Source organism: Metopolophium dirhodum, chromosome 1 (assembly GCF_019925205.1).
Source record: "Metopolophium dirhodum isolate CAU chromosome 1, ASM1992520v1, whole genome shotgun sequence".
Lineage (NCBI taxonomy): Eukaryota > Metazoa > Arthropoda > Insecta > Hemiptera > Aphididae > Metopolophium > Metopolophium dirhodum.
The window spans coordinates 68,604,201-68,619,000 of NC_083560.1; the positions used below are offsets into that span (position 1 = coordinate 68,604,201).

At 28.2% G+C, this 14,800-nt stretch overlaps 3 protein-coding genes across 3 annotated transcripts; 2 read left to right on the plus strand and 1 right to left on the minus strand.

Moving 5' to 3' along the window:
- The first annotated feature begins 474 nt into the window (after window positions 1–474).
- LOC132941041 (zinc finger MYM-type protein 6-like) lies at window positions 475–1,421 on the plus strand. Its single transcript, XM_061008892.1, has 3 exons — window positions 475–830; window positions 1,020–1,190; window positions 1,244–1,421. Exons 1-3 carry the CDS (start codon window positions 475–477, stop codon window positions 1,419–1,421), a joined length of 705 nt encoding a protein of 234 aa, XP_060864875.1.
- Window positions 1,422–6,188: 4,767 nt separating this feature from the next.
- Window positions 6,189–9,257, plus strand: LOC132936294 (CWF19-like protein 1). The gene is made up of 12 exons (XM_061002991.1): window positions 6,189–6,423; window positions 6,485–6,543; window positions 6,615–6,784; window positions 6,838–6,939; window positions 7,072–7,289; window positions 7,374–7,504; window positions 7,565–7,860; window positions 7,952–8,037; window positions 8,113–8,228; window positions 8,324–8,468; window positions 8,549–8,730; window positions 8,799–9,257. The coding sequence occupies exons 2-12, from the start codon at window positions 6,515–6,517 to the stop codon at window positions 8,938–8,940; spliced, it is 1,617 nt and encodes a 538-aa protein (XP_060858974.1). The 5' UTR covers window positions 6,189–6,423; window positions 6,485–6,514; the 3' UTR covers window positions 8,941–9,257.
- LOC132936297 (alpha-ketoglutarate-dependent dioxygenase alkB homolog 7, mitochondrial) lies at window positions 9,192–12,260 on the minus strand. The gene is made up of 4 exons (XM_061002992.1): window positions 11,467–12,260; window positions 11,219–11,398; window positions 10,976–11,103; window positions 9,192–10,560 (listed from the first exon to the last, which is right to left on the minus strand). The coding sequence occupies exons 1-4, from the start codon at window positions 11,785–11,787 to the stop codon at window positions 10,422–10,424; spliced, it is 768 nt and encodes a 255-aa protein (XP_060858975.1). The 5' UTR covers window positions 11,788–12,260; the 3' UTR covers window positions 9,192–10,421.
- Window positions 12,261–14,800: the final 2,540 nt, after the last annotated feature.

The following is a 14,800-nucleotide window of genomic DNA, read 5'->3' on the forward strand; positions in this document are numbered from 1 at the left end:
ATTTCTTTGCTGAAAATGCACTACCTTTAATATCTCTCTGAACATCATGTTTTTGAGTTTGCCTTGATTCTTCCACCATGAGATGTCAAGTTTGATAAAGTTTTATTCTCACTTGACATAGAATCCCAAGCACTATAAAAAATGTTTATAAGTGTCTGGTAACGTCATTAGAATCTTTGTCATCAGCATTGAATCAGATATTGGTTCTCCTGATTGTGCCAATGGCTTACTTAAATTTTCTAGTTTTGATATGTGACCAGCCATACTATCTACGGAGTCCATAACATAACTATAGAATTTTTCTTGTAACAAAGAAATGCTTGTTGCAGACTTCTGTTCATAAATGCTGAGCATTTTGTCCCACATTTTCTTTGCTGTTTACAGTTCATAATAAATAATAATAGTTGACTGCCCAAAAAAAAATTCATGTTTAACGCTTCAAAGGTATATTACTCATTAGTTGAAGAATCTTATATGGTAGCATTTTGTATAGCCAAATATAAAAAACCATATAATATCGGAGAATGTTTAGTAAAACCCAGTTTATTTAATTTTACCAGTAAGTTTTTACGGCCTTCTGCTGCTAAACTAATTTATTTACCTTTATCTAATGACACAATTTCCAGAAGAATAAATTATCTTTCTGTGCACATTGAAGAACAAGTTATAGATAAAATAAAACTATCAGAATGGTTTACAATACAACTTGATGAATCAACTGATATATATCCTAAAAAAGCTATTCTATTATGTTACGTCCGTTTTATTGATTTTCATACATTGTGTGAAGATTTATTATGTTGGTGTGGATTACCTACGCGCACAACAGGGTGTGAATATATTTAAACAATTAAATGAGTATGTACATACAAAATGTCCAACTTACTAAACTGGGAAAATGATGTGTCCGTTTGCACTGATGGTGCAGCAAGTATGACCGAAAAATATTCAGGAGTAGTTTCTAAAATTAAAAATGCAGCAAAGAAAAATTTTATTAATTTACATTGTATTAAACATAGACAGCATTTAGTTGTGAAAAAAAATTCACCAGATTTGAACGAAGGATTGATTGAGGTTGTAAAAATAATTAATTTTATTAAAAGTATTGCCTTAAATTCTAGCTTATTTTCCATTTTGTGTGAGGAAATGGGATCTGAACATTCTCATTTACTAATGCATGCAGAGGTTCGGTGATAATCTCGTAGTCGAGTCTTAGCTAGATTTTTTGTGTTATGATCACTAGTCTTGGCATATTATATTCAGTTCAGTGCATCGTTGTAAATGTTGTCAACGATCAAGCTCCTTGGAAATGTATGAATCCATTCCAGATTTCTTTGGAGGGCGGGTCTATTGCTGATTTAAGTGGGCTAAGCACCCACATGCCCCCCGAATTTTCACCTATGCTGCTCTTTGACCATTGAAGTTATGGATCCAGGTTGCCATTAGCCGTTACATTTAGAATAGTGGTGAATGCCGGCTGTTGGAGGCATGATGGGGGTTTCGGTGCCTAAACCCCGCGGACGTCGTCCATAAAAACATGTAGCTAACTTGTCAAGCGATGCGTGAGAGAAAATCTCATTGTATTCGTTTTTTGGACTATCAAAATACATGGCTGTTGAAAGTTGTATGTTTCATCGCCGTAAAGGAAGTATAGAAGCAGTAGGTACGCATTATTCCGGTGATTTTTGCGAGTGGGAGGATTCTACATGGTTTAATATTTTTACAAGATTGGATATTCAAGGATAATACAAGGTTCCTGATATATATTGTTACAACAGCAGTTGAAAAATATTAAAAATACACAGGACAATTTTTTTTATAAGAATTTAAAGTTCGAATTTTGAAGAAATTTATCAAATTATTTAGTAGTTAAAAAATTATAAAATGGTCAACTTTTACAGCTAAGGATTAAATATTTAAAACAAAGTTCCATGTAAGTAGTTAATTCTGTTACCAAAAAATCTAAAAACGACATAAACACAGTTTATTTTTATAGTTATTTTAAGTTCAAATTTGGACAAAATTACATATTAAAAAACCAAGAATAACTACTTTAGTTATTTTGTAATATTAATTCAACTTACCTCCTACCGTATTAATAATAATAAATAATAATATAAATATAATATAAAATATCTAGTCTCACCGTCTCCGCTCAGAATCATTTTTCTTATACAATGATATTATATCATTGAATTCAAATTAAATACCATCCATGATAGAGATCCCCATGTAACCTACTGTACTGCAGGGTGACATCCATTTACCCGCTTTTTTATAATTATTTTTTGATATTGAACGAAATTTGTATGATATGACGTAATAAAAAATATTATATGTTGTTATACAATTAAAAGAAAAATATTTTTAATTTGTCCTGAATTCGCAGATCACTCAACCGCGGTAGATCACCTGCTACACGAATGCTATGTTGAATTTTGTCTGGAATGACCCGCAAATAAGACGACTTTGGACACGTATTATATTTAATTAAAAACCGATGTTATAATTACAATGGTTGAATGGTTGATTTCGGACAATATAGATATTTTTAAAAAAATGTAATTAATTGAAATAAAAAACTCTATACATTTATCGCAATTACAACATAATTTGTTTTAATAATCTAAAAAAATAAATCTTTACTTTTCTATAAAAATGTCAACTTAAATTTATTTTTACTTTTCTGTTTTTAGTTGTTGTATTGTCATTTTTTTTTATATCGAACAGCATCAACTACATTTTTAAAACTTATCATTAGGATTATAATTCTTATATGAACAATCTCAGAGCTCCTACATTTTTGACATATGATTTGGGAATAGTTAATATGTTGTCCGAAGTCACCCCACGTTTTGTAATAATTAAAACGATTTAACACTACAGTGGGAGCAGCCCCTATTTTTAGTGAACTCCGACACAAAGTGTGTAGTCCGAAGTTGGAAGTGTGCACTACGGATTTGAGAAGTGTGTACTAATAATTAAGACTATAAAAATAAATAGATAATAGTTTATAGGTATTATGTAGGTACACAAACTACATATATAGTATAGTGTATATTACACTATTATAATTTATGTTTAAGTGTTGTGCACAACAATTAAACATTTTTGAATTTTTAAAAATGAAATTCTTTTATGATAGGTACTAAAAATAAATTGTTTTTAGTAACATTTTACCAAATTGTTCTTTACTTCTCTACTTTGAATAATTGTGAATAGTGAACACGCCGGGTAGTCGGTATAGTCGGTAGATACCTACCTACAAATTACTATCGTGAAGGAGATTTTTTGTTATATTTTTTTTAAATGTTATCGATGTTATAAATGTATAATTTACATTACCAAGATAGTTGATATGTATACAAAATAGTATAATATTATAAACTAATTACAATTTACAACGATTAAATAAGTAATAACTAAAAATTATGAAATTACTGACGGATAATTAAAAATGTGTCAAAATTAGATATGTAGGTATGTCTAGAATTTAAACCAATACATTTCGTTACTTCATATAAAAAAGCATACTGTATCCCACAGTTGAAACATAAAATGAGATTTAAAGAAGTTTTAAAAACGCTGTTGAATTATTATGAAGGGTACTACCTTTAATTGTTTCTGTGGTACGATTTTAATTCTCTTAAATTTATAAAAAGTTATGACCTATATTTTATTGCATAATAAATCAATTTTAATTTAATTTCTTAGTCCTCTTCGTCACTGTCACTGTGTTTTTTGGTACAAAAATATGTCTTACAGGAAAAACTCTTAAGCCATGTAGAATAGTCGGATTTCGTTAATTATTTTTATTTATATAAAAAGAGAAGATTTTACAAGTCGGATCAAATCCCGATTTTCAAAATTATAATTATATAAGCTCAAATATGCATTTGAATAATACACAATATTTGTTATTTTTAAAACGTATTTTTCTACCACCATTTAAATTAAAATTAAATTTCAGCCTTTGATCTGACCTGAAAAATGTTCTCTTCTTTTAAATAAAACAAAATTAACGAAATCCGACTATTCTACAAAGCATCAGTTTTCCCGTGAAGTCATTTTCGTTGATATAATAAACTATTTTTAAAATATAAAGTAGTAACTAAAATATAAAATATAATTTTTGAATGTATAAAATTTCAGAAAATTGAAAAAACCGGCACTAACACCCTTAATATTATTGTGAAAAAATGTGTAGTAAGAATTTTGTTGAAAAATAGGGGCTGAGTGTGAGATTAAGTAACTTAACAATTTGCACATATAGTATATACAATATACTGTTAATAATCTATATATATAAAAATGGAGACAAAAAATTCGAAATTGCATCAGTTGAGAACGGCTGGGCCGATTTTGCTAAAAATTTTTTTTAAATGATAGAGAATGTCGGGGAGCGGGTTTATAGCATAAATTATAGACCTAACTGATGTGAGTTAGAGATTTAGGGACAAAAACTTAGTTACACCGGTGGCGCCATCTAGCAGAAAAAAATATATAAATAATATATGTATCTATACTAATATTATAAAGAGGAAAGATTTTATTGTTTGTATTGAATAGGCTCCGAAACTACAAAACCGATTTAAATGAAATTTGGTACATAGATAGTTTAGACACTGAGAAAAAACATAGGCTACTTTTTATTACTAAAAAAGGGCTGTAAAGGGCTGAAATGGGCTTAAAGGGGCTGTAAGGGGCTATACTGGTTCGAATTGAAAAATTATTTTTTTGTTGGATAGTCCATTCATTGAGGAAGGTCATAGGCTATATAACATCACGCTACATTCAATTAATAGAAGTGCTCAAACAGAGATTTTGAGATTTATGATAGAAATATATGTTTATAAATGATTGCTATTGGTTATAGGAGAAATAATTAATAGAAATAGTATTTATTTGTTATTGGTTGCTATTGGTTAATCGGGCAGATCAGGTACAAGCATGCATCAAATCGAATTTTCACACATTGCCTACCAGGGTGGCTGAGTTGCACTTACTGCAGTGAGTTACACCAAAAAGGAGTTGAACAATCACAATTTGTTTAAGAGTTGTCATTTTTTACGGGCCACAAAGTGTGCAGGATCAGCTATAGCCTATATTAAAATATATACGTTTGTGTGCAGATCTCTGTGAAGAAGATAGGCTAATTTAAAAAGAGTTAAATTTGGTTTTTATTCGTCGGAATTTAGTACGTTTAGGTTAGGTTAGGACTATGTATTAATTGATTACATTAATCCGCCGTATTATATCAAAATAAACTTGGTATAAATTTGATACTTTAGAGTTAAATCATACACTTACGTACAAACCGCACCGGGTCCGCGATCTACCGCAGGTAGATTGCCTACCTGATAATATACTGCTGCGAATCAGAATTTTTATTCCAGGCATCAGAAAAGTTAAGATAAATTTTGAACACCGTACACCGAATATTAAATAACAAATTGAACAAAGTTTGAGTCATATAGAGTTGGTACATTTAACGGGCAACGAAGTGCACAGGATCAGCTAGTGTATAATAATAATTTTGAACCTTACAATTCCAACAATACAATACAGACAAGTTAACGAGTAGGTTACTGAAAACCACAGTCAAATAATATGTCTATTTGTTGTTGTGCTACAGTAATTATCAGTTATATAATTTAAAAATCCAAAAATATAATGTTTCGTATTTACCTCCATACCTGACATGTACTATGACATTATGTCATCAATAAAATATATTATTTTCTATGGAGTTTATTATAGATAGATTTGTTAAACGTGTATTCTAAAATTATAAGATGACTAAAAAAACATGATGTTGTCACCCCACAAGTCCGAAGTCAATTCATTTTACAGTAGTCATTAGTACAAGAATCTTTGATTCAGACCTTTTTAAGGGGCCCCCCTGCGAAGAAAGTCTGCGCACGCCTTTGTTAACTGCGACTTAACAAATTATACCACTATGGTCTATGGCACTATAGTCAAATACTTCAAATGAAAATCATTTAAAATATCTACTATAGTCTATAAATCAGATTTATACAATTTATTTGTTGTTTTTTTTACCCTGTGTTTATACCACGTCCGAACAATATACCATGGATATAGCTGATACTGTAGTATCTATATCCGTGACAATACTGATAAATATTGTCTTATAGATAAGCACTCACCAGTCACCAGATAAAAAAAAAAGCGCTAATACCTACTAGAGTCTACAACTACAACTTATAACTGTCTAGACAGTCCGGTGACCGAGTGTCCATTATTGCTTACAACTGCTTTAAGCTTTTACTATAGACTTAAAAAAAAAATAAAAGTGTTACTACTTAATAGTTAATATGAATTTTAAAATATTTGCAATACCTATCTATTGTGTTGTAAAACTAATTTAATTTATAGCATTCAATTATAAATTAATTTCAGGTACCTACGTTATTAAACTTAATATTCATTGTCATGTTTAAAATTAAAATATTATTTTTAGGATTAAATTAAACAAGTTATTGAATTCACAATGGAAAATAAAAAAAAGCAAGTCAAAATGTAAGAATTAAAATTATATTTCTTTTTGTGTTATCTTATTGTTGTTGTTAAAATTACCTATTTGTATACAGATTGGTTTGCTGCGGTATCAAAGGACATATAACGTCATTTATTGACCATATAGAAGCATTGTTTGCTAAAAAAGGCGCGTTTGACTACGTGTTTTGCATAGGTGATTTTTTTGGAGACGATGAATCCTGTGAAAAAGAATGGGACGAGTTTAAAAAGTCGGGCAAATCTAGTAAGGAAATCCTGTTATATATTTGAGTAAATTTATAGTTGTTTTTTTTAAAGTTTCAGTTCCTATTTATACATTGGGACCAAATAAGATACAACATGAAAAATATTTCAAGAATTTAAAACATCAACAGTTAGCACCGAATATTTATTATCTTGGTTAGTAATATTTTGTTATTTTTAATAAACGGTTATATTATTATATTGAAAATGTTTCATATCTTGCTAATAACTCTCTTTTTTTAATTAAGAAAATAATTTTTTATGTATGTTTGTATGTTTATCTATTAGGTAAAGATGGAATTTTTACAACTTCTGATGGCCTTAAAATAGGATATATCAGTGGAATACAAAACAATAGTAGTAAGGAAAATGAAATCCATACATTCAATTACGATTCTCTCTCTCAGTTCAGAGATTCTTGTATTCGAGCTGGAAGTACGTCATTGGATGTACTATTAACTTCACCGTGGCCATTAGACATTCGTAACAAAGAGCGAATTCTTGAAGTAAAAACCATTATTCAAACAATTCTATAATAATTTAAAATATATGAAACAATTTCAAGAATATATTTAATTATTTTTCCATAGAACATAAATGTTAAGGAACCAGCCGAAAAAGAAAGTGAATCTCAACTTTTATCATGGGCAGCTATTAACTTAACTCCACGTTATCACTTTGCTGGATTGCAAAGAGTGTTTTATCAGCGTAGTCCCTACAAGTATGTTAATTTTTTATTTTTCATTTTGAATTAATAATTAACATATTTTTGGTTCTATAGAAATACCAATAGTAAAACAGTTACGCGGTTTATTGGTTTGGGTGATTATCATGACAATAAAATAAAAAAACAAAAATGGCTCTATGGCTTTGTTTTATCACTAGCAGAATTTACTGCACCAAATACAATGAACTATACTATCACCGAATCACCATTTGCTGATAATATATCTCATTATACTGCTAATATGTTGCCAGTTTCAAAACAGTATTTTTATAATACAAGCACTAACAGCAATTATAGAAATAATGATCAAACTAAAAAGAGAAAATTTGATGGACAACCAATCAGACAATGTCAGTAAAATTTATTTAGAATTTTTAATAACTTATAATATTACATCTGAAATGTGATAATTTTATGATTTTGATACAATTTTTTGTACAGCTATTGATATAAGCGCAGATTCTTGCTGGTTTTGTTTGTCGAGTAAAAACATTACTAAGCATTTGATTATATCTATTGGGAATCAGGTATTCAGTATTTTATTAGTTTTTACTTATATTTTAACCAATAACATTTGTATAATATGAACTAATTTGTTTAAGGTATACTTATCAGGCACTAAGGGTCCATTAGTCAAAGAACATATACTAGTGGCTCCAATTGAACATTACAAATCACTTGCTGAAGTACCACCAGAAACAGAAAATGAAATAAATCTGTAACTATCTATTTTTTTTACTATTCAAACTATAATTTGGTCATTACAATTTATAAAAAAATAAAATAATGAATTGATTCGGATTTTTGTTACAGGATTAAAAGTTCTTTAAATCAGTATTTTGAAAGCACAGGTCGGGTAGTAGTTTATTTTGAACGTAATATTTTATCTGCTCATTTTCAATTACAAGTGGTTCCAATTCCTATCAGAATGGCAGATCATCTTGAGAATATGTTTAAAGTAACTAAAATTATCATATATTTTAATAATTTCTATCATTATTTATAACTTACATTATGTTTAATATTCAATTGGTTTAGGCTAAATTTAAAGAATATGATCTCAATTTGGTAGACATTCCACCAGCCGCATCGCTACGTCAAATAGCTGGGAATAGTGAAGGCAATTACTTTTGTACAGAGTTGCCTAACGGAAAACGCTTGTTTCATAGTGCTGCCAAAAAAAGTGGTCAACGGCCACAATTTCCAATTCATATTGCAAGGTATTTTATAAATTGGTAGTTTAAATGTTTTCAAGGCATTAATAAAGTGAACTATTTATTTGTTTTAGGGAAGTTTTGGCGTCTCCAAAACTATTGAATGTTGAAAGTCGCATAGACTGGAGAAAATGTGAGCAATCTGTAGATGAAGAAGAGAATGATGTCAAAATGTTTCGTGATGCTTTTGAACCTTTTAATCCAATAAAAGATTAATCAATCTGATTTTAATCATAATTATTATCAATAATATTTGTAATAATAAATAAATAAATAGATTAAGAAAGAGTATTTGGTACAGTTTAAAAAAATTAAATCATCATTTTTTAGAGATCATAATTCAAAAGTATTAGATGTAAAGATAATTTTTACATATTTTTAAAAACAATTAATATAATATTAGAGAAATATATGACCAAGTGTTTGAATCAAATATTGAGGGTAAAAAAAAATTGAACTACCAAGAATTTTGAAAAATGCAAATTGTTAATGTATATTGATAATGTAACACTAAATTATATAATATAATAAATGATACAGGATGTAATACGTAAAACAATATAGTATAATATTATTAAACACCTTTGACCATGTCAATCTATGAAGATAAATTATAAAATATGTATGTAAATAATTGGGGGGGGGGGGGGGCTCGGAAAAACGAGACATGTTTATAATAATTAATAGTTAATAGTATAATATAATAATAATACTATATATGTATATAGTACTAGTTGTCCCACTCGAGACAAATATTTGTTTTTTTTATATGTAAATATATTTGAGATAATCTTATTATAATACCTACCTAATCCCGTGAACTTCAATGCCTGTTAAAAATGTCAACTCTATATGATTTAAACTTTGATCAGTCAGAACACATTCGATAATATTATATTATAGTTATCCCGATTGTGAGACACACTTGTGATTATGTGAACAGTATATTTTCAGGTAGGTGTGAGGTGCATACGTAATTACGAATATATTATTAACATGTTGGGTGCCACAGTGTTTAAGATGTGCATGTTTAGGTTCCCAGGAGAATGGTCGAAAAATAAGGTTAAGAATACCATGGTTATGACCAAATACAGGTCTACAATTATTTTCAATCATTGTTTTTGCCATCCAGATTTCTTAAAATTGTCTTTTGTACAAACCTTGTCCTGACAATTACTGAACACAACAAAAAAAGAATCAGTCAAATCGATCAAGCCGTTTAAGAGTTTATCCCAAACAATAAAAAGTGACTTCATTTTATACTATGTATTGATTATATAATATATAACTTTAATATAATAATAATAGTATAGTATATAATGAACACTTTTAACTCTTAATTGTCATGAAACAACTTTAAATTTCAGACAGTACAGTAGAACATACTTAGATTTGTCATGAATTGGCAGCTTGGTTTTCCCTATATTTTTCTTCAAGTGTACTTAAATTAATTTTTACTTCAAACTACTAAGAGATTTTCGATTCTCAAGAGACCTACATTTTATATTTACTTTAAATTATCAAATGTTTGAAATATTGAGGGTTGGCTGTAAATAACATTTAACATTTTTTATAATATATTTTTATTAACAGAAAATAAATAGTTTTGTAAATATAACAGATTTTGGTACCTGAGATATCATATTAAATAATAAAATAACCCAAGTAAATCTTGATTAACTAATATGATTATTGAATTATTTCACAGCCTCAACCGGTGGCTCATTTCTCATTACTATTGATACTCTTCGTTCCCGTACAATCTGTCTATCACTGAACACAGACGCTGCACCATCACTCAATATTTCATGGGTGTATTGGTATCGAGCTGAATCCCTGTTTATAGTTAAATTACAAATAAGAATTTATAATAAATACAGAATAATAATTATTAAGAAAAAATAAGCTTTTGATTTTAAAAAAAATTGATGGGATTTACTTTTTTTTATTGAAATTTATCATAAAGTAACAATGTTTCAAAATTGTTTATTTAAATTATGCAGTATAATAATTGTTAACAAACAAAATGTTAAACTGTTTATAATTTAGTTGAACTGTAAGAATTTTTAAATGTATGTTTAACTAAAATTAAGTTATGGTCAGTATCGGGATATAAATTGAAAATGTCTACCTAATTTATTAATATGCACACACATCTAATTTAATTAACTCATAATTTTAAATATATTAGATGTAAATAAATAAGAAATAAAAATATTAATAACAATTTAAAATACCATGTGAAACTTACTTCATAATATATAATGATCGGCGAGGTAATAGAGCATACACTACATAGGTGTCTGGATGTTTTTCATCAGCTAAACGCATGACAGAGTCGGACAGTAAGCTCAAGCCAGCAATTATATTTCCACAGAACTAGTTAACAAAAAATAACTGATAGTTGTATTATTTGATATGTTTTCATCAAATAAAAGAAAATTATTTATTTATTTATTTAAAAATATTAGGAATTCAGGTATTAAATATTTACTCGTATACTATCTATATGTGGTTTGACATAACCTTTGTCGCATAAATCAAGTACATGAACTCTCTGCATTTGTTCTGTGATTGATTCAGCAAATACTCTATTTCTGAGCTTTTGTATCACATTTGAATTGTTTTGATTTTTCCATGTGATGATTTCTGTTTCCCTGTATCCATGTATGGCCTAAGTTAATAAACATTTGTTTAATAAACATTAATTTAAATATATTATTAGAAAGAAATTATGCTTACATCATCCCAATGATCATGTTGATAACGTAGACGTTTCAATGATTTTTCTATTTCATCAATCAGTTGTGACTCTTCGTGAACGGACACAATGTCTGGTACAATGGTAAATGAAGAATCAAATTGTTGTTGTTTAATGTCAACTAAATTGTTTATGCATTTTGGAAATTTATATCTTACATATTCACTCTTATCGACAGACTTTAAAATATGTTCAATTGACGAAGATGACTTGCTTAACAATTTATTTAAGTAAAACAGACGAGATGCAGAGAACAGCTGATTGAGGACAATCTCTTTACAGGCCAAATTCCCATTAAACATCGTGGTAAAATATATGATTATCCAACAACGATTTTTGAATTATCAAACAATATTTCCAATTTTACACTCGATAAAATAATACAAAATATCGTAATATCGTGAAAAAAAAACAGAATATCCAGCTGAGATTATACAAGTTAGTATGGTAAACTAACTTCAGTATCGTCGACCGTCCGTGTATAACAATTACTTTTTTTCTCTTTATCTGTCAAGAACTACAAACAAACGAAATAATGACCTAGGTACCTCAAAAGTTTGTCAAAAAACCATAACACCATCTATAGTACTATTTTATTGTTCGATCAGAGCACGGAACCATAATATTGTACCATTAATAACGGTGCTATAGTATTGATTAATAATTATTAGTTATAATAATTAATAACTAGAGTAAGCCATGTGTACTGTATTTGTTTAGGCAGTTTTATGAAATATGTCGTATGAATGTTAACTGTTTACTGTTTAGGATTCATTTATCTCATCTTAATCACCACAATAATATTATTAAAATATAATCTGAATTGGTTTGATAAGGTGTAACCATAGATAATATAAGAGTAACACTTGGAATATCAGTTGTTGATTAATAATATTATCACAGAATAAAATATTACTCAAGAAAAGTCACAGAGATATGTGATTATATCTGTGAGAAAAGTTAACCATTCGCAATCACTATTCACCATAGACCTATAAACTACTAAAAAAAAAATAGGTGTAGGTCTATGCCATTTGGCATACACTACCCAGTACCCGACATGACAAAATAATCTATTTTGTCATGCTACGTTTTTTTGCAGAATTTCGATAAAACATATAAGTTTAAATTTTTTATTTTTGTTTATTAAATAATTGGTGTATACCTAATGTTTAAAATACTCTACTACAAAGTATTTAATACTTAATTACCTACTCAATCGAGTCAATCGTTCATAAAAAAAGTTTTTTTTTTAAATTTCCATTTATAAAGAATTTTAAGAAATAAATTATTATATATTAAATATTCAAACTTAGGTATAGGTATTTATTAATTATTAAATATTTTTCAAATATTTGTTGTTTCAAGAATTTTGAAAAAACTTAAAAACACTTATGACCAAAAAATTGAGTTGTTATTTTTTAGTTAAAGTATGCAAAACACATGCCTTGTGCCTTGTATTGATATTTTAGCTAAAAAATAATTTACATACCTATTATATAAATCAAACATAAACTGATAAAAAAACCCGTAGACATTTTCAAATCTATATATATATATATATAAATTAATGTCTGTCTGTATGTCCTTTGTGTTTATGTATAATGCATTCCTAAACGGCTGGACCGATTTTGATGAAATATTTTGTGTGTATTAAGTAGTTCCCTGGATAATTTAAATTCACAATAGGACCCTGCAGTTGGTTCAACCTGTGGAGGTGCTCAAACAGGGATTTTGAGATTTACGATAGACATTTTTGTTTATAAATGGTTGCTATCGATCATAGGAGAAATAATTAGTAGAAATCAGTATACAATATATCAAATAGAATTTTTACACATTCACTACACATTTTTTTAAACCTTTGAAGTAACTATACTGAAAACGATGGTGAAGTCAGAAAAAAACATCAATATTCGTAATAGGTGCTATAAACTAGAGTGATGCACGAATGCGTAAAAATCTCAAAATAGCGAACTTCATTCGGCCATAACTTTGAAACTAAGTCCGTCTGTTAAATTCTGAATTCACCATTGTTTTCAGTATAGTTAACTACATTAATTAGTGATAAGTCTAAAAAGAGGGCGTCCGGTAAACTAACAAAGTTCCATATATTATAATGTCACCTACCTATAGTATAAGAAATTCCTTATACCTACTATAATATTACCTATATAATACTTAAGCGTATGAATAATATTTATTATAATTATGGCATATATTTAACATTATGACGTCTTCGCTCAGAATCGTGTTTCGTACAAACTACATAGTTACATTGATTTATTATTGTATAGGTACCTGATTAAATACACTCTGTATACGATTCGTTCATTACAATTTACAGTTACCTACTCAATTTGAGTTTGAACAAATAAAATTGGTCATAACTCATTCGCAAAACGGTTTGGCTCAGTTTTAGGTATTAGTCGTGAGTATGCCGTGATGGCGTGATCGTGATGTCAGTAGCTTTACTGCCATCGCCGTCGCAACTACAATACCACAACCACACCGACACCGCCGCCGCTGACAAAACTAAAGAATGAGTAGTACCTCGTCAACGCTCACCGAAAACGGTATAATGTTAATAATATGATGTTACTATTATGTTGAATAAAACTATTTATGTTTAATTTAAGTTAATATACATAGGAATCTATTGATTTAATTAAAAGGAATTCAATTGCGTTGTAATAAAAAAAAAAATATTTTTAAAAAAGTAATATTTTATCCCACACGAAGATACAGACAGATAATTTATCCGTTAAAATCGAAACCATAACCTAGGTAATTGTTTGTTTTTACACAAGACTTAAAATTAATTTTGTAAATTTTAATGAGTAGGTTAATGAAGTACTGTAATGAATGTGTTAAATTCAATGATAAACAAAATAACTAAAAAATGTATTAATATTCGGTGAAGTATCGAATTTCAACCAAATTTGAATTTCAAATGTTAGAAAAAAAAGATGGGCAAGTGGGTGTCGCTCTGCTGTACAGTAGGTTACAAGTGGGTGGTGTTAAATTTGAATTCAATGATATAATATCATTGTGTAAGAAAAACGATTGATATTATCTACCTATTTAGCCTATGATATTACTAAGTATATTTAATGATATAATTGTGAATAAAGTAATTTAAATATTATAACCTATTTAAGTGGAACCTTGATTTAAATTTTCAATCCTTAGCTATAAATGTTATTATTTATTATGTTTATATTTTATAAATATTTAACTACAAAATAATAATTAAATTTTAAATTTGATAAATTTTGTCAGAATTTGAACTTTAAATGCTTATTAAAAAATTGT

What these genes read in the sequence shown, in the direction of transcription:
- LOC132936294 (XM_061002991.1), top strand. Translation starts at nt 6,515, where the DNA reads ATGGAAAATAAAAAAAAGCAAGTCAAAAT. An exon ending in TGGACAACCAATCAGACAAT is followed by an intron (nt 7,861 to 7,951) that starts GTCAGTAAAATT and finishes TTTTTTGTACAG; the next exon opens with CTATTGATATAAGCGCAGAT. An exon ending in ACAGAAAATGAAATAAATCT is followed by an intron (nt 8,229 to 8,323) that starts GTAACTATCTAT and finishes TTTTTGTTACAG; the next exon opens with GATTAAAAGTTCTTTAAATC.
- LOC132941041 (XM_061008892.1), top strand. Translation starts at nt 475, where the DNA reads ATGGTAGCATTTTGTATAGCCAAATATAAAAAACCATATAATATCGGA. An exon ending in TTACCTACGCGCACAACAGG is followed by an intron (nt 831 to 1,019) that starts GTGTGAATATAT and finishes TATTAAACATAG; the next exon opens with ACAGCATTTAGTTGTGAAAA. An exon ending in CTAATGCATGCAGAGGTTCG is followed by an intron (nt 1,191 to 1,243) that starts GTGATAATCTCG and finishes TATGATCACTAG; the next exon opens with TCTTGGCATATTATATTCAG.
- LOC132936297 (XM_061002992.1), bottom strand. Translation starts at nt 11,787, where the DNA reads ATGTTTAATGGGAATTTGGCCTGTAAAGAGATTGTCCTCAATCAGCTG. An exon ending in AACATGATCATTGGGATGAT is followed by an intron (nt 11,399 to 11,466) that starts GTAAGCATAATT and finishes TTATTAACTTAG; the next exon opens with GCCATACATGGATACAGGGA. An exon ending in CGATCATTATATATTATGAA is followed by an intron (nt 10,561 to 10,975) that starts GTAAGTTTCACA and finishes AACTATAAACAG; the next exon opens with GGATTCAGCTCGATACCAAT.